The sequence below is a fragment of the Myiozetetes cayanensis genome, unplaced genomic scaffold (assembly GCF_022539395.1).
Source record: "Myiozetetes cayanensis isolate MyiCay16 unplaced genomic scaffold, myiCay2020 scf5-8, whole genome shotgun sequence".
Lineage (NCBI taxonomy): Eukaryota > Metazoa > Chordata > Aves > Passeriformes > Tyrannidae > Myiozetetes > Myiozetetes cayanensis.
In genome coordinates, this window is record NW_026087742.1 from 28515658 (window position 1) to 28543546 (window position 27889).

General features: G+C 42.5%; 1 protein-coding gene across 2 annotated transcripts; it reads right to left on the reverse strand.

Annotated features, from left to right (window-relative positions):
- Positions 1–440: 440 nt before the first annotated feature.
- On the reverse strand, positions 441–27889 carry FOXJ2 (forkhead box J2). Of its 2 annotated transcripts, none has more exons than XM_050331484.1 (11): positions 26586–27889; positions 11536–11888; positions 10951–11025; positions 8907–8975; positions 8395–8535; positions 7772–7967; positions 5613–5939; positions 5133–5234; positions 4482–4682; positions 3604–3702; positions 441–3024 (listed from the first exon to the last, which is right to left on the reverse strand). In XM_050331484.1, exons 2-11 carry the CDS (start codon positions 11866–11868, stop codon positions 2936–2938), a joined length of 1632 nt encoding a protein of 543 aa, XP_050187441.1. In that variant the 5' UTR covers positions 11869–11888; positions 26586–27889; the 3' UTR covers positions 441–2935. The 2 variants fall into 2 exon arrangements, with proteins under 2 accessions (XP_050187441.1, XP_050187440.1); XM_050331483.1 differs by having other exon boundaries at positions 7772–7970; positions 26586–27885.

Here is a 27889-nt window from a genome sequence, read left to right on the forward strand (position 1 = left end):
TTTCATCCACTCAGGCTATTTGGGGTGTGAATTCCTGAATGTTCCCAAAGGTCAACATTCCCTGCTCCTGAAAAGTGGCAATACATTTATTTAGGTACTCTATGGAAGCAATTTAAAATTTGCTTTTTTGCGTTACTCCTTCCTTAAAAGAGAAAGGTCAACACGTGGTACGGACAAACAGCCACCAAACATTGGTAGAGTTTTCACTCTGCCTTTCTGGTGAGCACGAACTGAAAGACTGACAGATCTCAGTGCCCTGAGAAGAGCTATCTGGGAGAACTTTCAACTCTTTCTCTCAACATCATAAAAAAATCTCTGTCTAAAGTACATACAAGTTCATTTAGCCATATCAACACCCAAATTCTAAGGTAAGTAGGTGGGAACTGAGCCAACCTGACGGGCGCCGCTGGGGAAAAAAATCAATACTGGCACCAAAAGAGTTAAACCATAAACATTCACTTTTTCTTTTTATTAAGAAAGCATGCACAAAAATAAACTCGTGAAACCACGCCCCTCTCTCCCTGACCACTGACACGAAGCACCGGGAGGGGGGCCACACCGGGCTGGAGGGGCCTGCAGGACCCTCCTCCAGGCCAGGCTGGCCCCCCTCCCCTCCCTGCAGGCCAGTGCTGCCCACCCCATCGATGTCTTCCCACGCACTAACAACACACATTTATTTCAGGGGCAGAGGAACGAGGCTAATTTGCACACTGACCGGCATGTATTTACATATGCAAATGAGGCACAACTTAATACGCAAATGAGGCAAATATGCAAATGAGGAGCACTTGGATACGCAGAAGGAGCCATCTTGGTTTGTTTTTCTTCCGGTGGTGTTTTCAGACTTCCACAGGGCCGGCTCTCACTAATGTCCTTTGCAAAGCACTAACTGGCACCTGCCATGAGTTATCTCTGGTGCCACTTCCCACAGAAACCTATCACACATGCTTCCAAGATGTATTACTCCCATCCTGAATCAGCAGAGATAACAGCTGACTCCATGTTGAAGCTGTCTGGGATTCCTCAATTCTCTTGGAAATACTCAATGATGAACTCCCCCCCAAACACACACTTAAAACGAAAAAAAGAAACCAAAAAAAAAAAAAAGGAAAAAAAAAGAAAAAAAGAAAAAGTGTTGTTCTCCCCTCCCAATACAACAAGACTCTGTCCACTTCCCTGACAAAGATCCAATTTCCAATTTGTTTATCCCTATAGCAAATTGAAAAAGCAATGGCAGTTCCCCACCTTCCTGCAGTCAGAGCAGAGGTTATTACTTTACTCCCCTGCCGCAGGTCTGTCAAGTGGCCATGATGGTCTATTTCCATGTTTGTTCCCTTTACTGGTAAACAGGGAATAAGGGCTGGGGGGAGGCTTTACAAAATATTAAGAGAAAACAAGAGGTTTGACAGAACAGAGCCATATCAGAAAAAAAGGGGAACAGAGGACATAGCTTTTGGGGAGGAGGCATCTCAACACTCACTCCTGCTCCTGCACCTTTTCCACCTTCCTGATTTGCAAGTGCTGACAAAATTCATCCTTAAGGATTTACACCAGATTCTGTCATCTCTCCAGACGAACTGGAAGGGGTCTGACCCACCCACCTCCCTTTTATACTACACTCTTCGGCTGTTCGGTTTAGAAGCCTGCCCTGCTTCATCCTCTCTTTTCTAATGCCCTTCTTACAAAAACTGCTCATGAGGGCCTCCCGGTACCTGACCAGAGGGTCCAGCCCTTGACCAGCAGTCCCTCAGTTCCCCCCCAGTTTGTGCAGCAGCTTCATCTGCCCACCACGAGCCCATTCACCAAGTGGGAACCCCTGACACAGGACATGCAGCTACACAACAAGGCTCCTGCTGCTGGCACTCTCAAAACACAGGCAAGGACAGTCTCCAAAGAAATCTGAGGGGTGGAGAGCCAAATAACAATTGGACAAATACCGATGGGAGAAAATTTCCAAATTTGCATATGCAAGTAAGAGCCTCACTACATATTCAGAAGAAGGGCTTGAAAGGATAGAGGGTGAAATTAAAAGCTCCGGGGAACAGAATTTTCTGAATCACATGTGAGACCCCTGACTGCTTCCTTTACCTGATGGGTATTTAAGCTTCACCTGGAGACTGCAAAAAGCAGTGTAGGAAATGGTCAGGATTCCCTTCAAAATCTCTGTCTTCACAGATGGCACTGCATTGTGAAACCCAACTTCACTGCTGAAATACCATCTCTGCCACGTTCTCCTTTCTCCAAACTCAGGTCTGCCCTCCCAGCTCAGCTTAGCTCTCCCTACCTCAGGGATTACCTTCTCTTTGTACTTGGGAACACCACTTCTTTTCTTGCTGTTCCGGCTGGTGTGACAAAGTTCACAGAGCTAAGATCACTCCTCCAGTGTCCCTTCAGCCCCCTGACCTTTACAACATTTACGAAACAACATAACTACAGGCTCCCAGGGTCCACTAGGCTCTCTCACTCCAGTAGCCAATACGACAGATTCACCGGCCACCTTGAAGGGAAAGAGGGATTGTTAAACGCAAAATGACGGAGGCAGAGAAAGATGCACTCGAGGATTCAGCCTTCCAAGGTCTTTTCATGGCACCAAGGACCCATCTTTCTGCCCTCCACAGGGCACTACGCAACATGAAAGAGCTGATCCGATGCGTCCGAGGCCACCAGAGGAGGGGGAGGGCTGTGCTCAATTACTGGTAATAATAATAATAACAATAATAATAATAAACAAAAGAAGAAAAGAAGATAAAACAGGACGCAAGGAAGGATTATCTTCGGCAGCATCTTGCGGTGGCTTCTCTGGCGGAGATAGAGAATATATATCTATATACAGGCAAGGCAGGGAGGCTGGGGAGGGCGGTGCTGACACCATTGACCCCACGTCTCCCCCCTCCCACGTCCCTCACAAAGGACGGGCTATAAAGTCTGTAACTCGCTAGGTGATCAAGTCCCAGTCGAAATCATCGGGGATTTCCTCATTGGCACCTGGAGGAGGTCCTGGAGGCCGGGGGACCAGATGATGAGCTGAGCCAAAAACAAGAAAAAAGGAAAAGGAAAGAGAACAGTTAGAATAAAGAACTACATGCTCTTTCACAGGGGGCTCTTGGGCAAAAAAAACCCAAAGTTGTTTGGGCCTTCTCCCTTCCAATAGTCTAACAAACAAGAACACTAGTGGCATCAATTTCTCTGTCACACAGCACCTACAAATGTCTTTAGGTGGTCTGCTGTGAAATTCTCCACAGCATCTTCTACAGAAGTTAAGTTTCAGCCTCCTTTACTTCCCTCACTGCTGACTGCTGATAGAGCACAGAGGACTTCATCAACAGAAGCTTCTCATGTAGAGTTGTCTTTAAGCAACCAACTGAGGGTGAGGCTGAGCTAGGAGACTGTTTATGTGAAGTGAAAGAAATCAGGCCACTGACACCCTAAGCCTTCCCAAAGCTATGGCAGAACCCTAAATGGAGGGGTTTTTGCAGTCTAGCCTCTCTCTCTACCTGCAGTGCTCCGTTTGATTACTAAGTGCTTTGGGAGAAACACATAAAGGAGTTGGAAAACAATTCTTTAATGTTCATTGGTATAATACACCTTAATGTCACTCCTTACCTGGGCGATTATATCCTGGAGAGTCCTGGGTGGAAATCTGGTACATAGGAGATGGCCCGGAGAAGAGATGGGGAGGCTGGGGCTGACCATAGGAGTTCACTGTGAAAGGAAATGAGGTAAAAAAAAAAAAAAACAAAAAAAACCAAAAAAAAACCAACAATTGTTAATGTTCTGGTCAGCAGTCTTGGCACTGACGGGGTGGCAGCTCAGCCACAGAGCAACTCACTCAGACCCACGGGATACTGAGGAGATGTTCAGCTGTTGGGTCCTAACTGCAAGCTATAGCTTGATCTGGGATCTTGTTCTTGGAACCAGCAGGAGTTTCTCTATTATTGTAAAAGAAGAAAATTTTCATCCAGAAACACCACAAGCTGGCTCAATATCATCCACTTAGTTCAGTACTAGATGACAGACATCATCACAGTTCTATCAAGACCACGATATCCTCTGTGCTCTCCTCAGAGTGCATCCTCCTACTCCTTGTCCAGTCAGTATTTCTCCTTTCGGGTGCAAGTGCTTTCTCCTTTACAGCTCATGCCATCTGGAATAACAATCTCTCTACTTGGCCATTTCTTTCTGTTGGTCACTTACAAAAAAACACACCCCTTCTCCTTTTATGGGTTTACCTTTTAAATATATTTCTTCCTGGATAGGTTGCCTGTCAACTGTATGCATCAAATAATAGCAGTCAGTCCATGCCACAGGCATAGGACAACCTCATTCTTTAAAGCCAGAGAAACCTGAGTTGGTATGAACACCTCTGACAGCCTAGCTCTGAGTTGCTCAGTGCTACATTGCCTGGCAAGGCTGTAAGTAATTTAGGACATTCACAGAACTGGGCCTTCATTTACATATAATTTTAGTCTCCTCCTAATTACCTTGGTTCATGGATTGCTCCTGTTTGCCACTGTTCAGGGCACAAGAATCAGAGATTCGAGGGGGCTGCTGTGGGCCAACCAGATGAGGGAGTTGACCAGTCTGGGTAAGGAAGTGATTAAGGGAGTCACAGAGGTTGGCAATATGATGTTGATCCAGCGTCCAGTTCTTCCGCTCAGCCTGGCGCAGACTCTCCATCAGCTCTGCGGGGGACAAAGGACAAAGTGCCAAAGACAGTAGTCACACTGTGGTCTTCCATGCAAAGAGTTTCTGTCTTCTGTCCCTAAATCCTACCTCCTCCTCACAAACCCAACTTCACTGTTTCAAATCTGTCACCAAATGCCTGGAGAGCTCCGTATCTAAGGATACCGTCTCACTGACTCAGGTAGGGGAAGGGAGAGTTGGAGGGGAAAATCTCAGCTTTCTGCCATGCTTTTATGAATTAATTCCTCCTGCCCCAAATTCCTGCAGTATTCATTCAAGTGCTTCAGGATCTTTAACAGAACCCATGAAGTAGGACACCTCATTTTAGATAAGGTGAGTCTGAGAAACCAATGGACTCGACACAGATTCATTGAAAAAACATCTTAACACAGCACTCACATATGTTCTAGACTACAGCCCTAATCACTAGTCACTAGGCCAACACTGACCTGAGAATTGGGAGTGTTCAATGCTAGACCAGTTCAGCCGGTTTACCATCTTGAAGCTTTCCTTCAGGGAATCAATGTTGGAGCACCAATCAGGGGGAAACGCTGGAATGAAACACGGACAAGATTAATCCAATGCAGATTGCCCTTTCCCTCCACCCCTTAATAGGAAAAGATCGGTGCCTCTTCACCAAAGAGCCTGATGGTACAGTAGCTAGATATTCTTTCTCTGATGGAAGACCAGGGATGGCACCTCCTTTCTAATTGAGGCCCTGACTTTATCCTGCATCTCTAAACAGAATCCCAAACCCAGGGTGGATGTATACTCCTTTCCTTCAGTAGGGAGGTCATTTCCCTCTCAGATTTCAAACTTAACTGGTTTTCACCCATTTTCTAGGCACTACCTAGGGAAAGCTCACTTGTGGAATTTCTGTCTGGGGGCTCCTCACTGCTCCCATTTTCCCTGCATTGCCCCTGACTCACCAAAGCCAGCACTGTTGATTGAAGCCTGTGACTGCTGCTGCTGCTGGTGCTGGTGTGGCTGCTGCTGTGGGTGGGAGTGCGGGTGATGTTGTTGATGCTGGTGGTAGCCTCCATGCTGCATCGGGGGCGGGTGCATGGACATCACTGGTGGAGGGCCATAACCCTCACCACCCTGCTGCTTTCCCCCTTGGGATGGGCAACCCTCTGGGGTTGGAGTGTGGAGCGGGGGAGCAGCACCCACTGAGGAGGGGCCTTGCTGCTGCTGCTGCTGGTACATGTAATAATTGTGGTTGGAGGGCTGCATGTCACCAAGGAGTGAAGAGAAACCTGCCAAGTAAATGAAAGAGGAGGGAGCTTTAAGAGCAGCCTGAATCAGACCTCTGCTTACATTATCCATCTCTAATTTCACACTGCTCATGCCGCTATTTATGAAACTTTTGGAGTTCCCTCTACTGGCTGCCAACAACCACGACCTGCGCAATTACGTACTTGCTGCACTCCAAACTGTACTCAAAACAAAAGGCTCTAAAACAAAGACTCAGCAGGATTTTAGTACAGAGTTAGGTACTCAAATTCCTTACTGGATTTTTCCTACATTTGCCAAAGTAACTCCTGCTCTCCTGAAATGTCATGCGCATGTTGTTTTCACATAAATGACCACTAAGCAAACTTAAACAACAAAACATTTAGAAAACAGATAACTTGATACATCAGACTTGCTGTTTCCAAGGGCTCTATTCAGTCCCCTTCTACAAGCCGCTTGGTCAGGAATCTTCCCAATTTTTCTCACACATATAAAAGGCTCTGCTTTTGTACACAGACCACATTGTACACATCAGGGCTCCTTCATGACTTTCATTCCTCCTGACTCACTGGGTGTGTCACTTCTATTTTCCTGTATTTCGGGCATCCCCCGATGCAGAAGATCAGATGTCCTCCATTATTCCCCAATACCAGGAGCTCAGCATATCTCTTATGTCTGCTTCCCTGGTTCATTCTCCCCACACATTGTGGAAAAAATCACAGGGGCACCACATAACATTAACTTGAGTTACTCACTTCTTACTTTGAGTACCCTTACCTGACCATCTGCAAGCAAGCCTCAGGTTTTCACTAGATTCAAGATCAAGCCTAGATTCAAGATAAGAGCTTCCTACTATTGCAATGGGGAAAAAGGATGAATACTGCCATCCTGACTTCAAAGTTGCCTACAAATTTCCGCAAAAACCGCATGTTTTTCTTACAGCCTAAGACTTGGAGAGGAAAAAGCAACAGACTACGGCTAAGTTTGTAAAAACAGAGGAACACACCAACTCAAGGTTCTTCTCTACATTTTCTGTAGGTCGCTTATCCTATACCTCACATGTTCCTACTAGGAATCTCAAGTGCCAGCACGATGAAAGCAGTAGAAGTATATAAATTTTTATTTCATGTAAGCTACAAGCTCAGGAGGCTCCTCCTAGAGTGGCAAACTTTGCCTGCACTGTGGGATGGTTGAGAGCACAGGTGAGAAGCTCATGTAATAACATATTCCTTTTTACTCCAGATTAGTATTTAGAAGAGTGTTTAAAGGTGGGAAGAACTGTAGGCTTTTCTGAAGTGTTTTCCGTGGACATCTCATCCCTGCAGCGATCCTGCCCTCTGGTGGCTGCTTCCTCAATCCCAGAAATGCAGGCTATGAATAGAGTTGGGGGCTCTCTCTTCCATGCTCTCAAACCAAGAAGTACAGTTCTCCAAGGTGTACAAACCTAGTTTTACCAGACCTGAGCAATGATGACTTTCCAATCTCCCGGAGAAACTCCACATGCAACAATCCCCACCCTCTTATGGTTTCTAGCCTGAAGACTGAATATTTCTCTGACCCGCTTTTCTTTGGGACTTCATTTCTCTCAGTTTCTGCCATTTCAGTACATGCATTTGTATCAACAGAAGGTATTTTTAAATCACCATCCTCTTTATTCTAAGAGAACTAGGGGGAGCAATAGATAAAGGACGTGCAGATTTCTTATCTGTTCCTGGCAGAAGTAATTACAGCATGCCAAAGAAGGAACGTCTGTTTGCACAGGCTCCTAAATGAGGAAAGATCTGAGAGATGCCAAATGGACAAGACTGTGTGGGCAGATACCTGCCCACCCCACATGACGCATGTAGTTACTCACCGTGCTGAGAGGAAGATGATTTCTCCAGCATGGATTTGTAGAGATTTCGGAAGGACCAGCTAAGATCCTGGAAGTTGATCTCAGAGTAGGAGAACTTGAAGTCATGGTTGGCACTGTACAGCGGGGGTGGCACATCAGCTCCTTCACGGCCCTGCCCCCCTGATACAGTAGAGGCAACATCCACAGGTCCTGCACCCTGCTAAGGGAACAAGAAATAAGGCCTTTAGCTTGTACTGGTTTTTGTAACTTGAGACAGAGATCCAGAGACTAGATACACACAGAACATGCACCGATATCCCGTATCACTTAGCTCATCCCCCAGCAAATCTTCCCAAATGCCATTTTCCTTGGGGAATACCAACCACTGCCCTCCCTCTGCAGCCCAGTGGCTCCAGCATTTTCTTTAGCTATCTAATACCATTATGTCTTTATCCTTATCCCCATCCAGCCCTTTGCTAAAATTCACTTCCTCCTTATTTTCTATCTCTGCAATTTCAGCTTCTCTTTATTTTTGCCTCCATATCACAATTTTCACAATTCCCTCTTCTCACCACTTCGCTTTTCCATTCATGCATCCTCCCCCGTGCTGTTCCTCCCACTTTATCTTTCCCTCTGCTGCTCACCTGACTGTAGTTGGCAATGGGGGTGGTGCTCTGGATCGACATCTGAGGGGTGGCCTCAGGTGGCAAAGAGGCTTCTGTGCTGACTGGAACAGCCCCTCGGGGGCTTTTACTTGCCTCTTGCTCTGGGGAGTCTTGCGGTATCTGTGGATGGGGAAGAAAGAGAAAAGGAAAGGATCAGAAATCAAAAACAGATGGAGAAGTGAAACTGCAGATGGGAAGCCAGCTCCCCCGCTGTAGAAGTTCATGGCTTAAAAAAAGAGGGGGACGGGGCCTTAGTCACTGAGAAGTCAGGATAAGGGACTTTACACAAGATTAACTTTGCTACTGAATAGCAGCAACAACAGCCAATCAGCAGGACAAAAACACTCTAGTTCATTCATTCCTGGCCTTTGTCTCCCCATCTGTACACCCTGCCCCCAAAAGACTAACATGGTCCAGTGCTGGAAGGACTCATTGGAACAAGAAGGGAATTCCCACCCCGCTCCATGCTGTCTGGAAAGAAAAACACTCACGTCATCATCCGGAGGATGCCGCCTCTTGCGAGATATATCTGGACATGTATCTATTGTCCAATAAGAACCCTGGAAAGAAGATCCATTGGTGAGTGTATGATTAAATTACAGAGCTTCCTGAAGCAGGGGGCTACTGACCCACAGAATGCAGCACCAACTAAACATTAGGACCACATGGACCACCCTCTAAAACATCAGACAGAGACTTGGGTGTTGCACAGACATTCCTCTCTTTGCACTGGGTTGCACAGAACAAGGAGATACAATGCTACTGGTGGAAGGCAGAATACTCTACTTTTCCACCACTCTGTGACAGGACACCAAAAGGATGATTTGATCCAAGCTAGGTGAACTCTTTGGGCCTGCACATCTCCTTCAGTAGCTTCCTCCCAACTTGAATTTGTTATTGACTGGTGAGAACCAACTCAATATTCTGATTTGGCAGACAGCTAGAAGGATTGCTCTTTTTCCACGGTTGTGAGACTCCGGTTTGAGCACTCTGCCCATTTGGGGGGTTCCCATGCAAGACAGATACTGACATACTAAAGTATGTCACAGAAGGGCCACCACAACGTTTAGAAACTAAAACAAATAATGTACAAGCAGTTCACAGAAGAGATCTGTTTAGCTGGGACAAGAGAAGGCTAAGGGGATCTAGCCACTGTCTTCAACTGCATAAGGGAATAAAACTTGACAGAATCAAACTCTTCTTAAAAATGTAAAGCACAAGAATAAGAGGCAACAAATAACAAGTTACAGCAAGGCAAAGTATAGTCAGACATGAAGAAAAATTTCTTCACAACGCTGGTGGAACAGCACTGGAACAAGTGCCCAGTTTTGCTATATCCATCCTTGGAGATAATCAAAATTCAACAAACCCTTCAAGAACAGAATCGAATTGTTCCTCTATGGGAGAGGGGTGGGGGTGCGTATTGACCTCCAAAGGTCCTTTTCAACACAAAATAGTCTATAATAATGTGTGTTGTTTTCTGAATAAGTATAAAGAGAATTCCACAGTGCAATTTAGCTCATTTGAACCTCTAATTGAAATCTGAATAATATGAATAAGTAACAAGCACAGAACATATTTTCATTATAAACCCAGCCCAATGTGCCAATGAACACCTGCAAACATATACCCTTAAGTCAGTTGGGATTTCCTGGAGTAAGCCATATTTTTGAGCAGTGATCTTCAAAGATCTACAACTTCCATTTATAAACACCGAGACCACACAGTCCTTTAAATATAACCTGAAATAAAAGGCCTGAACAAGTGGTCCTTTCTGACAACTTTAGGATGAGGGCGAAGAGACAATCTTTCTGTCTAAATACATAACTTCTTTCCCCCACCATCTCCCTCAGCTTGTTTAATTGTGAGGTTTTTTTAAACAATAATATCTGCATGTCAAGATGACAAGTCTTGGTTTTGCTAGCAATTCCCCTTTACAATCTATATGTACTATCAGAGCTTTATTAGCCTTTACTTGACCAACAAATTCCTAAATTCTTGAGTTTTACTTGTAAATGATTTCTACAGATTTAAACAAGGCGATGATGATATTTTTTTTCCCAACACTAAATATTTTGCAGTCTAGGTAGGTACTAGTTCTGCTCTCATTTTCATGGATCTTGCCTCCAGGAAATTCATGATTGTCACATCATAATCCTGCTGTTCACCAGCGGTCACTATGGTCTTTCATAACAGAACAGATTGTACTAGACCCACATTTTACACAGAGATCAAGAAGAAAAAGAAACACAACTACTAAGGTACATTCAACCCCATTTTTGACTTCTTACAGTATCTTTAAAGTCAATTGAAGATCACAGATAGGAAAAATAATTACTAAAACCACTAGGGCCCCTTTAGAGGTTCCCTTTAAGTAAATGAGTCTGCAGCCAAAGTACTGCAGTAAATCTTACTACTGCTTCCATTTTTGCCTACACTTTAGGTTTCAAATTCCAACCATGAGTTAGAAAGGGCAACCCCAGGTTATTCCCTGCAGTTTTAAATTGCTTGCCCAGGAGTATGCTGATTTCTTACCTTCCCCGGATCATCTCTCGGTCGAGGCACCTTTCGAAAACACTTATTCAGAGAGAGGTTATGACGAATAGAGTTCTGATGAGAGAGTAAGAGATACAGGTAAGTGCCACAACAAAAACACACAGTCTTCTGAGTATGCCCTGGAACGGGTAGAGAAAATAGGATGGTGCATACTCAAAAGCCAAAGCTCACTACATATACCTGGAATGGAACAGAACAGAAGCTGTAGAAAGAGAGATGGATTTAGATGATAATATGGAGCTGAACCACCTCTACATCTACAGAAGGTGCAGTGAAAATAGAAAAATGATGCAGAGCTTGGTAGGAATGTGGGTTTTGTGGGGTTTTTTTGTTTTGTTTTTCTTGCTAGTTGTTGGTGGGGTTTTTTTGCACACTCCTTCTTAAGGGGGCACCACATACAACACAATTCTCAGAGAAAATGGCACTTCTAGCTCTCCATTTTCTCCAGTTGCTCAACTTAGTTTTACATGTGTCTTGTTTTTCTCAGTGAGGGTATTTTGCACAGAATTAAGAAAATAAGTCTTGTAATTAGGCAAAAAAGAGTACTTTAGTGCAAGCCCTCACCTTCCAACCAATACCAGCATTTTTGTAGTAGGGAAAGTTGTCACAGATCCAACGGTAGATCTCACTAAGCGTCATCTTCTTGGCAGGCGATGAGTTGATGGCATATGTGATCAGTGTGGCATAGCTGTAACGTGGCTTCCCATCTTGGTGCACTGCAGCCTCATCCTTACTCAGTGTGGCATTAGGATCTGTTGGTGAGCCTGGGGGACACTTTCGGGCAGACCCTGGAGGTCCTGCTTGTGAGGAACCCCCTAATTTTTCAATAGTAGCCCTTAAAGTAAGCTGTGGGAGCCAGTCTATGGAAGTGAGGCTGCTTTCCAGGTCAGAGGCCATGGTGCTGGAAGCAGGAGTACCTGTGAGGAGAAACGAGCAGAAAGGAAACTCCTGAGACACAAACAAGGTGAACTCTGAGAACAAAACCACTCATTTGCATTCCTCCTCTGCTTCTCCCCCTATCACAAACACCTGTGTGGAGACCATCCTAGTTCATACACCTTATTCACAACCAGACAGAATCACCCAAAGGGGCCTATGACTGTTTCTCTGGGAGGACCATCCTTACTGACAGAAGCTGGGACAGTGCTGACAGTAGCGTTGCTAGGGCAGTCGTACCCAGAGCACAGTCCCCAGGTAAAGAACCAAGATCTGTTCAAAGGAAGCAGAACCCTTTCAGCATCTGTATCACATTCACTCCCTTACCACCCAATCCATATAACCTTGGTAGCCTTCACCAAGATTACCTCTAATCCAGCAGGTTTACTGTGTCAGGTAAGAGGAAAATCATAGCTAAAAGGGAATACTCATTCATGCCATATACAAACCACAATTTAATTATATCATCTTCAAAGGCAGGACTATCTTAATTTTGGGGGAAATTAATTTCCCTCTAAGGCCTAGCCTCTTTTTTTGCATTAGGTGACATTATAATGAATCCTATTCCTTAGAGCTAGGATTACATATCTCATTTTAAAACACCAAGATCATGCATAATACTATATATAGATAATTACATCTACCATGTCGAGTTGGAACAGACTATATTAAGCTCTTAATAGTTAAAGCTTTGCCTACCATAACCAATTTTTCAAATATATATATATATATAATTGTATTGAATTAAATCTTGCTTAATTCACAACATAGCAGGCAAGTGTTTTCTCCAATTCTAAGACACAGGAAAAACTTACTCATCCAAAGTCACACAAGTTTGCCACAGGGTAGGAAGAGACTCAGGATCTTTTCTCATAAATATTATATACTTCCCCTCATAAAAATAAAACACACCTGGATTGCAGTAGTACCCAGGAATCCCTACTTAGCATTTATTTCATATTAAGAAAACAGCAACATGAGCTTGTAGGAACTTGTGCACTTAGCACACAAACTTTTATGTTGCCTTTTGTTGCAGACAAGGCAGCAGAAAGTTCATCGTTCTTACTCACAACTGGTTGCATCACTATACTAGGAGCAATCCCTTGAAGTCTGGAATGAGGTAGATAAGTTTCCATGGCCACAACCCTGCACTGCTTTGCGCTTATTCTTTGCATCAAGAGAAGAATCATGTCTTGAAGGGATGCAAGTTCTGCACCTTTTATTTCTGAGGTTTAGATGGTACTATCTTTGAGCATGCTAGTGCATAGAAAAGGGAAACACAAACATGTGCACATACTTATGTAGACATTTGTGACAAATTAAACACATGCATACATGTAAGAGAACAGACTGACACGAACGCACTCTGCTTAGGAAAGATTCGTCAGCAGACACCTCCCACCAAGTGCATCACTCAGATGAGTGGATCAGATGAGACAGGGAGACACCCATCTGCATGAATACCAATTAGATACTCATTCTAAAAATAGGTATTTGACAATAACAGTGTGGATGCTCAGATCCAGAGACAGATGCACCCAGTATTTTGACACAGAAGCTACCGGTTCTTCTCCCACAACCATATGCACTATACCTTTCACTTCTGCACTGAAGTGTTCTCACAGCACTAAAGCACTTAAGTCCTTATTCCAATAAGCACTAAGCCTTTCATTTTCCATGCATGTGCTCACCACACCTCTTAGGGCTCAAACACCCACACAATTCCCCAACAAAACCCATCCCTCAACCTCCACAGACAGTGGCTGCAAAGCCCCAGCCTCAAAAAACACCTCTTAATTGCACAGCTAACATTATCACTCACACTCACAGCACTCACTGACTAAAAAGTACAGTTGGAGCTCTACAGTATCTACGGCAAGTGGAAACATTTTTCTCTCTGTGGAGGAAAGGAAAAGCCCAACTGCAACTAATTTACCCATCTACTTATCTGCCACACTATCACGTGATAGGGACAACTACTTGCTATACAGCTAAGGAGAGAAATGCAAAATGCCCTACATTATCCCCCTCCTCAAGATGTAGATTATTGAATAACATTGTGATTGATTTGATCTAGTATCAAACATTTGAAATTTACACACACAAAAAAACCCCAAAACAAATAAACAAAAAAAATCCAACAACACCCCCCCCCCAACCAGCAGGACTATTCCTTCCTAAATAATACAAGGGAAAAGAAACAATATATTTTTATCCAGTGGGGATGGTCAGACCACCGTGTACCCAAAACACAGCATGGTAACTTCACAGGTACAGCCCTCACTAAAAGCAGTATTCCACTTGGGAAAAAACAAATATGAACTAAATATAACCTGAACAACTTAATTTTGTAAGTGTGCCTCATAAAATTTTTAATTTCCATGGTGCAACTGGACAACAAATTACTGCTTCTTGTTAAGCCATTATGAAATATCAGTTGTGCTAACAACTCCATAGTAAAATAAATACAAATTTCTCAGCTCCATTCCCCTCCTCCCTTTTTTTAAGGCAAGCATAGAAATCAAGAAAATTAGGTTATAAAAGTCTATGGCAGAATAAGATACCAATCTGAAACACCAGAAATTCAAGAAGCAGAAGAAAACCCTGCAGTTTTCACAGAGCTTCAGGTTTGCCCAGGTTAATGTCAGTAGAGCATCTGGGATGATTTGCTATGCAGTAAAATGTAAGGCCAATATGCAACACGCCCATCATCAAATACACAAGCTTTCATGCATTTGTGTAAAATATACTCGTCAGGGAGACAGCAAGGTTAGAACTGGGTCAGATTACACCCACACTAAGAATTTTAATATTTCCACTCATTGGTTTATAAAAATCTTTGACAACAAAACAAAATCTCAAAATCATAAATAAAAAAAAATCTGTGTATACAAATGCACTAGTCACCCAGTACTGAAACAACCACTTCTCAGTAAAACACAGCAGCTCTTTAAGAACATAGACACTAGACAGTAATTTAGGACAGAAAGAGTCAGACCCAACAGGAATCACATGGGAAATTTCAAAGCAGTGGAATAAGAGGTTTTTTTCCAAGTTTGAACTTTATCATGTTACTGGATTTAAAAGCCTTTATGCTGGCAATACAGGATCTGTAATAATCAGGCATAGTCAAACGTTAGGTAGGGTGGCAATTCCAGAACATTTTCAGGGTAAAAATAACGCTGTGTAATTGATTACTAAATTATTTAAAAGAACTACTTGCTATGCAGTAAATATTACTGTTAATTTGTGTTGTATATCTCATTCACCTGATCCAAGTGGTTGGTGCACCAGCTTGACACTACTTAATGGTATAATAAAACAAGACTGCAGCCAAACCAGAGAGGCTGATGATTCTTCCAACTTTCCCTTCCCAGCTTATTGCCTGGCAAATCTTCTTTTGAACTCTTCTCTTATGATTCCATTGAAACAAAGAAAAAACTACTAGTAACTAATAAACACATTGAATTGAAATCAAGGATATTTTAAAATATCCTACCAAATTAGCAAGCCAGAATTAACTTTGAAGAAGTAAAAAGAAAGTTGAAGACCAGAATTCTCCCACTTTACAAGGTAAATTCTATCTGTTTATGTATTTGGCTGACTTTAAAAAGCAAGGGTAAAGTAGCCAAGTCATAACCACCATCAACAGCTGGAAACTGTCTGCAGTCTTCATTTCCCAAGCACTAATGAGTTACAGTACAACCCCAAGTCAGACAGGTCAGAGAGATGCAAAAGTGCCAGCCAAGCACTGATCCCAAACTATAGTTAAACTGACAAGAATCTGTCCAGTTCATAAGAAAAATGGTTTTAAAAAAAATCCTTGCATTGAATACCTTTTAATAACCACGAATTCGCTTGGGACTAGTAATACTTCACTACAGCTTTCCAGGAAAACTACTGCCTTACTCTGAATACTTGTAACTAGCAGCAAATCGAAGCTCATGCAAGCCAGTCTTCTGTCTGTTGGATAGTAAGGACTATCCCTACTGCCACAGTGAAGAAATCTGTACTTTGCCTGCCCTGCTACTTCGCAAATGCTTGCTCCAAGCCAGTCAGATCTTATCCAAGATCACTGCTACTTATATATCAGGACTGAAAAATGTATGAAATGTGGGGAACAACACTCTGAGGGTCACATTGAACGCAGTTAATAAACATTTACAGCCTGAAACATTCTCCAAGGCTGAACTCAAAAGCTGGCCAGTCAGATTCAGTTATGACTGAGGCAGGGAGCCATACAATGAATGAAACCATGCTGTGCTCTGCCTACAGAAGAGGCATATTCTAGAATAAATCTCTACATTTACTCTCCTGTGTTTACTTTCACTGTTGCTTTATTTGCTGCTAGTCTGATCCAATGAAACACTATGGCAGAACATTCAAAGGAGACTCAACATAGATTGCTCAACACAAACTTTGAGAGAGAAGAAACGCACAACAAACTACCAAGCAACAACAGTAGCTGTAGAACACCTATAAATACAGGACCACTTCTACTTAGGTGCCTGAAACACAGATCCAGTGATCTAACTAACAATATCCCTCTAACATACTCAGAGATACACCTGTCTTCTAAGGTATTTCGCAAACAGAAAAGCTCAACCCCAATCTGACCAAAAAAAAAAAAAAACCAAACTATTCAACTGCAACCTTTCTGAAACAGAAAGGTGAGCACCATGTCAACTAAAGAAAACTGCCTCAAAGTGTAAGGAGAAAAAGTAAAACCTAAGAACACCACATGCATGAAGAAATAGCCTCTACTTTGATGACAAAAAGGCAATTTTGACATACTTGTGTAAATTACACATGCAAAAACACTGTGTTCTTATCCAATACAGAAAGGGGGAAATAATCAATTTTGCTAATTCTGGCAGGAGAAATTTGCCATTTTCAGACACGTTTTCCCTCAAAAATAAGAAGGTGTGAACTAAGACAGCAGGAACAAAACACTTAAAAATCTGATCTTCTTTGAGCAAATGTTCTCACAGAGATACTTGTTTCATGTAAGAAATTAGAAAAAAGGAACCTGATTATGTGCACAGTCTGAAATGTCTACCCATCATTTTGGTAATTACTTGTGAGAAGTCTTCTGAAGATGTTCATGTTTATGGAATCAAATGAAGATGGAAGAGAGAGAGGCTGCTGGGTATTGTCCATAAAAATAAAACTTAACCTGGAAGGAATGGCCAGGTATCACACCAGTGACAAGAAAAAAGCACTGCAGTTTGAAAGTACACTTCTGCCTGCAGTGTCATAGGAAAGAAGGAAAACCATTCCCTGGGGCAAGGAGGTAAGAGAAACTGTCATACCCTAGAACCATTCCCTACTTTTGAGCAGTAGAACAAGCCAGAAAACACTTTCCCAATTAACTATAGGCTTGCAGGTGTGGTAACAGGGGGCACACAGTTCTCGCTAGTCATGAGCCACAAAGCGAAAAATAATCCAGGAGGATTTTAAAGTTCCTGTCACCGAAGAGCATACGCCGTGGTACCACCTGTATGAGCACAGTCACAACCTGCACTTGCCCATGTCACAGTGGTCTGGCTCTGCACCCCTCCTCAGAACCACTCAGCCTGCAAGATAGAATGGCTTTCAATGTTCAGTGATATTCTATGTAGAAGAACACAGGTGATTCCGTAATTATGGCATCCTGAACAGAAATTTGCTAGAAGTTACAGTACACGCTCAGATGAACTAAAAATCAGGGTTAGAGGAAGATGAAGACTTCCAGACAATGCATAGCTTAACATATATAAATCACTGGACTAATTGTTCTAATTAAATTGTTATACAGATACCATTTTCCTTTAACAAATAGAAATCTCGGTAACATAAGGTTCATATAAAATCTCGAGGAAAAATAAAAAAAACAAATTAATTTTCATAATATTTACCAATTACATAAATATCATGAGAGCACATTTTAACATTGGACATCTCGACTCCCTCCATTTTGAGAACGGTGCACAAGCAGGATATAATTTTGTATTCTGAACTGAGTAAATGAACAGCACTGACTGCACAGACATTTTTGGTACTAATGGAGCATGAAGTCTTGTGGGGACTATAAAAGTCACCAAAACCCTCATGTTGGAAGTGTGTCAGGATTCAATTCCAAAGGCAATTATGTCCTAGCTTTGTGTGAAACTGACAAATGGTCTAGTTTACAAAACATGACCTGCTTATTTAAACTTATCAACAGATGGCATTACAGCCAAAGTCTGAAATATGCTCATGTCAAGGGAGACAGTATCTTTATGGGCATAACAGGCTACGATGGAGCACAGCTAGTGCCTTGCCAGATTTTAATAAGATCAACTAATCAAATATTTTTGTTGTCTGCTATATAAACATGCAGGAAGAAAAAAAATGCATTGAGAAATACTACACACATATTGCAGACACCCCTTAGACAGTCTGAAAATATGTGTTCAAAGTTAGGACTAGTTTGTTTATTTATGGTGCCGTGTAAGGGAAAGTGGGGAATACGTAACACCTGTCAAAAGAAACAGCAAATTATGTTGAGAATACTGGTAAGCCTAAAATACTTTTGAGCTGGAAGTTATTTCCTTTGTAAGAAGACTACTAGAAAAGATTTATTCTAATAATAAGCCAAATGTCCCATGACAACCCTCCCAATAACAGATTTGAAGTAAAAAGTAAACCAAGCACTTTGAAGAAGCACAATGAAAATACATCACTTCAGCAGAAATGTCTCTACAGCATCCCTCCACCCTCAGAATCACTACGCAGTATTTTACCATTGGAAGTAGGAGCTGTAATTCTAAACATATGCCAAGGCAGGAGAGAAATCTTTGACATTTGCTTTAAGAATATTAACGGAACAATTACTCTTACACTGAGAAAGGTATCGGGTACTGTTTTTGGAATAATTCAAACTTATGAGCATGTATCTGGAATGAAATTTTCCCTTAGAAACCACAAAATCTGTGGTAGAGAAACAGTATCTAAGAGCAGGTATTTTCCCTAGCCTTATGGGAGCAAACAAGTTGAAGAGAGAGATTTCAACTGTCTGCCTATCAGAATCGCATCCAGCAGTAAACTTCCAATACAAGATATGCAAACACTGATACAATATCCAGATTGTCTCTGAAATTAGAGACAACATCAGAAGTAGATCAGCATTCAGAATATCTTGCTCAAAAGATCTGCACAGCATTGCAAAGATATATTCTTTGAAATTGGGTTTCTGTGTGTAACATGCTTATAAATGAAAACTGTATTCTTACATTAAAAAATGGGTCTCTCAGTGAAAAAGTACTGCTAACCTTGCAGTTTAATGACAGCAACAGTGAAAAGCTTCTATATAAGAGAAAGGAATGGCAGCCAAGTATAGGGAAAATGACAATCTGACTGCAAGTGGTCAGAACTTGTTCACCAAAGGCCACTGAAAATAGATTAGTGAATATGAACTCTGCAATAGTTGCTAAAACAAGCCACAACCCACTTGTGGAAATGGGTATCAAGCGCTAGCAAGAACTATGTACTGAATTCATAGGAAATAAGGAAATTGGTATCAAGCACAGATTAGTTGTATACCACGTGCCCAAAATGTACATACAGCACACGCTCCCAGAGTTGAGGTTACAAAACCACAGCAGAAAAGCCTGTTTTTAAAGAGGAGTTTGAGAGCAAAGCACAGCTGAAAGTGAAGCTGGAGAATGATCAGAAGAATCAAGTCATACTGTGTGAAGCTCATAAATCAGGTCTCAACCACTGTTTTAACATAATTCCTTTTTACTCTTCTGCTAGCTGTTATTCTCAACTAAACTGGCTGAACTGTCTTCCAGCAGACAAAACACCTGACAATCCCTTGCCAGGCTCACAACTTGCAAAGATTTGTACCAAGTTTCAAGGTCAAGAGGATTCAGAACCACGCAGCCACAGAACACACACTCATTAATGGTTTCTCCTTGCTTCAAACACTTATGTTGCTGCTTGGTTTTTCTGCATCCTAGTCATAAAATGCTCCATTTTGTGTATCATCCTGAAACTAAATCTTCTGTTCACCTCCTTACAGACACTGAAAGAAGTCCCTTTCTTCCACATACATGGTTGCCACAGTTGTCACCTGGCAGCTGCAAGTAAATGTTATTCTGCTCTAACCCTGACCGTCCCACTCTTTGAGATGTTGTGTCTTTGCTTATGACAATCTTTATTTAGTTTTGCAATCATCCTTATTCACAAAAGAGGTCAGGGAGAGGGGGGTACATGCAGTAAGACAACTACCTCTGAGTATCAGTTAGACCTCTTGAATAATTTTCAAATACGCTAATAACAGTTACTTGTATATTTGAAAACAGTTAATTGCAAATATGCAATTAACAGTTGGACTCGATGATCTCAGAGGTCTTTTCCAACCTTAATGATTCTACAATTCTATGAAATAAGTAGTTTCCAGTGTGTCTGGCCTCTATTGGCTGGCAGTATTCCTCTGTGTATCAAGGTATGAGTCAGCTGAGGAAGAAAATGAAGAGATCCTCATGCGAAAAATGGAAAAGCACAATGCCATGCTTCTGTTGCTGGCAGAGCAAAGGACAATGCAGCAAGAGACAGCAACAGATAGAGGAGAAACATAAATGTGAAGGCCCCTTAGAGTGACTACAAGAAGCTGGAACCTTATGTGGTGGATGGTAGCCAAAGTACAGGCTTGTCAAGGAGGAGATGGCAACGTGTTGTAAAAACATGCCAGGAGGGCAGATTCAGAAACTATGTTTTTAACAAGACAAGAGGGTAACACAGTTGTCAGAGGCCAGCAAGCACAGCAAGCAGTAACAAAGATGGTAAATGAAGGAGAAAGGTTACCCAAAGAGACTGAAAAAAAAGCAGCAAAGGATTCATGCCGTGAACTGGAAGATGAGTCCCTATCCTGACTGTTCAGAGCAAGAACATGTTATAGGCCCAGCTGTGGAGGTTTGCAACAGAGGAAAGCAGGAAACAAAGGGAAATCTCAAAGGAGCTGTCTAGAGTTCTGTATTGGCCTCAGCAATTGCAGCAATTAATTTTAAAAAATATGTTAAGGTAGAATGCAAAGTTGCCTAATTTAATATGCCTGGAATGAAGGAGGTAAAGAAAAGCAAAGAAAGGACACCAGAAGTGGGTCATTGTGTCTAACTTGTTTAAAAAAAAAAAAAAAAAAAAAGGTAAATAGCTTAGTGCAGAAGCTACTGAATGAATGACTAGAACAGTAGGAGGGAAACCAGGAAAATACTGACACAAAAGTCAAGGGAGGACAAGATTTCAAGACTGGGCATGATCAAGTGTCAAAAACAGCAGGGAAGCCAAGAAGGATGAAGATGGAATAGAGACCCTGAGACCTGGCCAAGAAAAGGTCATTAGAGATCTCAGCAGAAGCTTCAAGGGAGTGAGAAAATCTATACTGAAATCAGCTTACAAAACAGTTCTAGACTGCAGATATGGTACATGATCTTTCCATTTTGGAGTCACTGTCCTTCTATGAAACAAGAATTAACTGGGGCATTGTGCTTTCACTGTTTCTTAATGTTACAAAAAACAGCATATAGAGTTTTTGAAAAAGTTCAATATCACACTGTAATTAAGGCAATCAACAACAAGAAGAACAGCCAGCCATTAAAAAGTGGTTTTCATCCTTATACTTTGGAACTCTTACAATAACCTATTCCAGAATAAATGGGAAGCCATGCATGGAGAAGCGTGCAGCCCAAGGTCAGCCAGCAAAGGAGCAGCAGAACCATGCAGAGAACATGGGTGTTCCAAATCCCAGACCATTTCTCTACATTCAAAGCTTGTCTGCTTTGTTCAGATAAAGGGAATTTCAGATGTAACAATTTTAGCAGTTTGCTTACTTTTCTCTGCAAGTTCCTGATGGGGAGGGAGAATTTGTCTTGGTTTTATTTAACCACAGTTTTCTAGGGGGAAACTGAGAATTCAGAAACTTTGCTCCTTTAATTTGTGACCACAAAGAGTTCAGATTCTTTCCCAATTATTCAGATTTGAACTTTTAACAGTAATTACATATTTCTGCTATAATCAGCCACAGTCTTTATACAGCAGAGAGCATAAACAAAATTTGAATTGCTAATTGTAAAAAACCAAAAAAGCAAATATTTTTTCCTCGAGGTATAAAAGCTCTCACTCATCATCTCACCCTGTCCCTCATTACTCAGTTTCTCTTACAGATAAAAAAGGCCAAAAAAAGAACATACATTCCCTTAGTTCTTGACTTCACATCAAATAAACTGACCAGCTCAGAAGGATAAGGAATGAGGTACTGGGCCTTGAACAAACTGTTCACCTCAGTTTTGAAAACCAAGATCCTCAAGTGCTAAAGGGAACTAGAGAACATAATGCAAGGGGTTTTCAGTCTAACCAACCAAAATCTACCAATTCCTGAGGAAGGAAAGCAGCCAGAGGAGAAGGAAGGGTAAGAGAATGAATGAGGCAGACTATGGAGGCAAAATGCCACTTCACAGACAAGCAGAACTGGACGTTTTCAGTGATTAAAGAAAAAAGTTGCTTGAGATAACCTCAGACAAAAAAATCCTATGTGTCCACAGGCATATAATCTAATGAAAGCCAAACTAGGAACAGGTCAAAATGCAGGTAAGGAAGTAAGACCAGAACCTGTGAGATACAGTAAGAAAGGACTCCTGCCAGTGAAGAATCCTAGAGAGGAGACGAGGGATACTTACTTGATGAAGAGAAAAGCAGCATTCTAGGCTTGTAGGACCACAGGACAGAATGCCAAAGGGACCGCAAGGGAAATCAGATGCAAAGAGCAGGGACAACTGAGAGGAGGAGTGGGGTGTAGGAGGAAATGCGAGTCAAGAAGTAGGCAGGGTGGAAACATGCTGGGCCTTAAAGGTGCAGGAGAAGAATGCAAGTATCACGCAGTGCTACGGAACCCAGGGGTTCAGGAAAGGGTTCACAAAGGTCAGGTACCAGCAAAATCTGTGCTGTCTGCCTCTAAGACAAGTTTAAGGTCCTTAATAGGATGGGGTAGAAGACTGGGCAGGTCAAAAACTAGAAGTATAAAACAACAGTCTGGTCCAAATCTTGGCAAAGCACCACAGGATACAACATTAAATTGTTCCCTAAACTCGGTTGTGAGATCTCTGATTTTTGAAACATTCCCAGTATAATGCAATTCCATTTCAAACATAAAATGAAAATTCACAATTAATTAATTGTGAAAGCATACTGCAGCGTGCTTGCTCTCTCTCAGTAATACACAGCCTTTAAAAGTGAAAAACCTGAGTACAAGAAGAAACACATTATAGATTTTTAGGTTCATCATATATCTCTTAGAAGGAAGAAGAAGGAAACAAAACCAGCAGAACAGACAGCAAGTAGCAACACTGCCTCCTACCAAGATGACAAGCATTTGGAGGTTGAACACATCAACTGGATATTCTTGCTAAAATAACATGTGCAACTGCCAGCAATACAGTGAGTTAAAGGCTTTTCTTCAGGCTTCAGAGTTAACACAACTGCAGAGTTAAAACATATTAGAGATACCATATTAGGCTGTCCATAAATCTAGGGACTACTCATCTTTTCTAAGTTGTCTTCCAGGCTGAAAATGCTAGAAACAATGTGTTTTTTTAAAGTTTCAGTTCTGAAGCATCAATCAGAAACATATTCTGCAAATGGAGTACTACATAACATAGAGGGTTCTGTGTGAAAGTCACTGGTTACAGTTCTACCCAAGGCTGGGAGAAGCAAATGGAAAAATTAGTCCAAAAGCATATTTCATCTTTTGGTTGCTAACAACCAAGATCCAGTGCCTCTCTGACAGCTGTGTAAAATGAGATAATCAGCCCAGTCCCGCTCTTGAGGGACAGCTGTCCGTATCACAGTTGCCATTAACCATACCTCCTTTCTGACACTTGAAAGTAAAGGGCCAAAGATCCAAACTGGGATGCAGATGGAATCTCCCACTCCATGAAGGTCCGTTGAAGTTTAGGGAAGGAGGTAGTAAGCTGTAACCTGTACCTCTGTGGTAAGAATAAACTTCTCTGGAGACACCAGCTGTATTTTTAGAGGGGAAAAAAAAAAGCCAACAACCCAAACCAACAAAAATCTAAACCAGAAGTACTACAAAGTCACAACCCTGTCTCAGACTGGGAAATTAGATCCAAACTCCTCAAACTGTTTACTGTATTTCATTCTTTCGTTCCAACTTTTCAGACTCCTTATTCTATCTTAGAAACTTGCCTACAAAACCAGATTTCAAGATAAAACCCAAGAACTTACAGAACACAAACATTACTATAACCTCCTGATCATAACATAATCCTTTTCCCATAACTCTCTAGACCTTCTCATTTCGTATTACTTAACAACTTGACCTGAGAAATGCCACACACTCAGTTCTCAGATGGGAGGTGAGTGCCCATCAAACTGCTTCAATCTAAGAAGTCAAGTTTTGGAAGCATGCACGTCCAGATTTAAATTTACAAACCCATACACACATAGCTAAGTGTCTCTTTACTCAAATGTTGAAGACTTCATTGCTTCTGTTGAAGCCAACTCTGCGTTCCTGGGGATTTACAAGAATTAGGCTATTTACTTAGGTACATTAACGTGGTTTTTAAAGTCTAATTTTAGGTATTCAGATTTAACATTCTTAATGTAAACTCTTATAGACATAGCACTTACATTTAAATGTATCTATAAAGTATCTTGCACTTTCATGATGACAAATAATACTCTCCCTTTTTCGTTTATGGATACTTTTGTATAAAATAAATGGTGCAGAACAGCTGCAGTATTCCATCTCAGAGGAAGCTGCATTTTCACCTGTGACAAACATTTGATGTGAACACATGATCACACTGAAGAGCTATGCTCTCTAAAAATTATTCCCTTTTCCCTTAAATTTATGAATATGTCCTAGCTTTTGCATAGCTGTGTTTTAGACTACAAGATCTTCACAGCAGACATTGTCTTAATTTTGTGTCCAAGTCAGCACTGAATGCTCTGTCAGCAATTAACAAATATACAACAATTAGTCTACAGCACACCACTTTCAGCCTTGTATGCCTGTCATGAATATTTAATGCTCAGGCAGCAAGTACAAAAATCTTAATCTTTATCATTAATGGAAGGAAAAAAATGTTTCATATGCAGAAAGTAATTGTTGTGGAAGAGCAGAATTTTAAGACTGGCATATATATTCTGTAAAGTGCTCTGGCATCCATCAGAGCCAAAAGCACTTGAAAAATGTCAAGTCATTACTGTGAAGAAGCGGGCAGCATGAGGTAAATTAACCTCAGGAGCATAAAAACTCAGTTACCCCCTTGAATGTACAAAGGCCAAAATGCCTCAGTTATCTCTTTCCTCGTGCTAGATAACACAGCTGTACTCAAAACAGGCTGATTGCATAACTATAGGGCAACAGGTAGGAGGGCATCCAACAGTACCCCCAGAATATATGTATGCTAGGTGGTTCAGCCTTCCCTTAGAAGGAGGCACCTTTGGAAGCTATCGATAACTGACAGAATTCTTTGCCAAAATGGGGAATCACTGGCATCTTTTGTCTGATCTGGCTAGCACATTACACCAAGGAGTTCCTTCTTCAGGGACTCCCTGTTTAACCATCGCTCTCCCAAAAGGCTTCTAAAAGTGTTCTTGTCCTGGCCCTTTTGATCTTGGATATCCTCGCTGGTATCTCATTGGAGAACAGAAACAGGAATATCTCAGGTGAGATACCCTTAGGCATGATTCTTCTACGACTGGAATCTGCTTTGGCTTCATTTGAGATGAAATCTCCCTCAGACTTGATTTCTCAGGAAATCACTACACTGGTGTCAGAATACTCATTTGTGACTGGGAATTAACCGCCTCATTTACAAAAAGCAGCAGCTCAGCTCACATAGCACCAGCATTAGGATTCATGTTCCTAGCTCCTGAACACAGGATAAAGCACAAATGAAGACTGGTGGCAACCACATGGCTCCTTTTGGCTTTCGGAGCAGTTCCACCAGCACTGTCACGGTTTTCATTTCCAGGCCCCTGCGCACCACAGAACCCACTCTCAAGGGCACTCTTTCCAGAATTCATCCCACACACTCCCTTAGGTACATTAGGGCACACATCTCAGAGCACTTGCATGGGGATCTGTACCTTTGGATCCCAAGCACAGAGAGCTCTGCATCGCACAATGATTTTATTCTCAGCTACAAGCACAGTAGGACACACATGGAGAACTCCACCCCATGGGTGCATCCTTGGACGCTGGCACTACAAATCACTGCTCCTGTCTCCTCAAAGCTTTTTTTGGCCAGTATTACCCTTCTCAATGACCCCTAAATGACAGAAACTAATTCACACCAGTGATGAAAAAGGCTGAGCCCAGAACGAATCAACCAGGAAAAAAAAAAATGAAGGGAAAGGGCAGAGAGGTTTCTTACAATTAAATAGGGATAAGGTCTCCCATAAGCTAAATAGTGAGGGAGAGAATCAGGTCAGTTCCATACAGCATATAAGGGAACTAAATGAGGGAAACAGAGAGAGACACACAGAAAAAGAAGCCTGTGGAGAGGTTCAGAACGAGAGAAAAGATTAAAAGGAAAGCAGATACAGTGAGAGAAAAGACATGGAAAACAAGGACAGAAGGCAAGAGAGAAGGACAGCTAGGAATAGAGAGGTGATATAATGTGGTCACTCACTCTGTCTGGAAGATTTTCTGGAGGGAGGTGGATTATCTTCAGTGCTGGTTGCTGGGGTGCTGCCCTTCACACTCCTTCTCTGAGACCCATACTCAGACTGTTGCTGTCAGCTATTCCAAGAGCTTCTTCAAAAAATATTTTGAGGGTGAAAGGATTGTGGATGAAATCAGGATCTTGAGTATTAAAACAATCTGCTTGGGATTGTCAGTCCCCTAAAACGGCTGGTTTTATCCTGGGATGGAGATCCTCTCTCCCTTTTGGCAGCTAAGTACTAAAGGGGTGTTCCCCTGGGAGACAGCGTTTTCACTGACAGTCAGATTATTTCAGAAATCAGTTTCCCTACCTGGAAATCTCTCTTTTCTTTTCTCTAGGTACACCTTGTCCTTAAGGGTGGGCAAATATCTTTCTCTGAAAAAATTCTTGCTCTCTGTGGATATTATCAGCGAAATCTGCCTTTTCCTTTCCCTGTAACTAGGAGGTGTGTCCTCCCTCCTTGCACAGGGTATTTGAAGAAAACCCTCTTGGAATTAGGGGATGAGGGATCTTCCTTGGGATGAAGGAGGATGAGATCAGTATTGGAAATTACCTTTATCTCTAGTTACCAACAACTGGAAAAGGAAAAAAAAGCTAAATCTGCCTCTGCTTTCTCTCCCTTGTTTTGCTCTGCCGCCTGCTGAGCAGATGTAAATAATTAAAATTACTAGGTAAGTATCTGGAGCTCCTGCTTATTTCTGTCTTGGGGACTGCCTCTCTTGGGCATACAGGATTCCTTCTGTGAAGACTCCCCTGTTACTATCTGATCTGGGGAAGGGCTGTCCGCTCTGCTTGAGGGAGGAATTTCCTCAGTAGCAGGGGGGAGTAGGTAGTAAGGGTTATTCTCACAATCCTCAGAAACTGAGATCCGAGGACACCTCTCTCCTCGTATCGAGAGAGCTCCAGAAGACTGTCCCACAGCGAGGAAGCGCAGACCTCCTTCTAGATAGTTGCCAGGGCTGTCTGCCGGGGGCCTCTGCGCAGCCTTGGCTCGTTAGTGGGGAAGGGGGCGAGTGTTAAGCTCCCTCACCAGCTGCGGGGAAGGGGCCTGGCAGGGGGGGCCGCCGGGGTGTCCCCGCACCGGGAGCGGGGCTGCCCGGCGGGGCTGCAGGCGGGGCGGGGGGCGGCGGACGAGGTCTCTCCCCCACCCCGGCAGGCTACGGGGGTGTCCCCCCACCCCGGCCGCTGTCCCTGACTTCCCCCCAGGCCCCGGCTCCTCCTGCCCGGGCTCGGCTACCACGGGAGGCCGCGGCGGCTCACGGGCCTGCGCG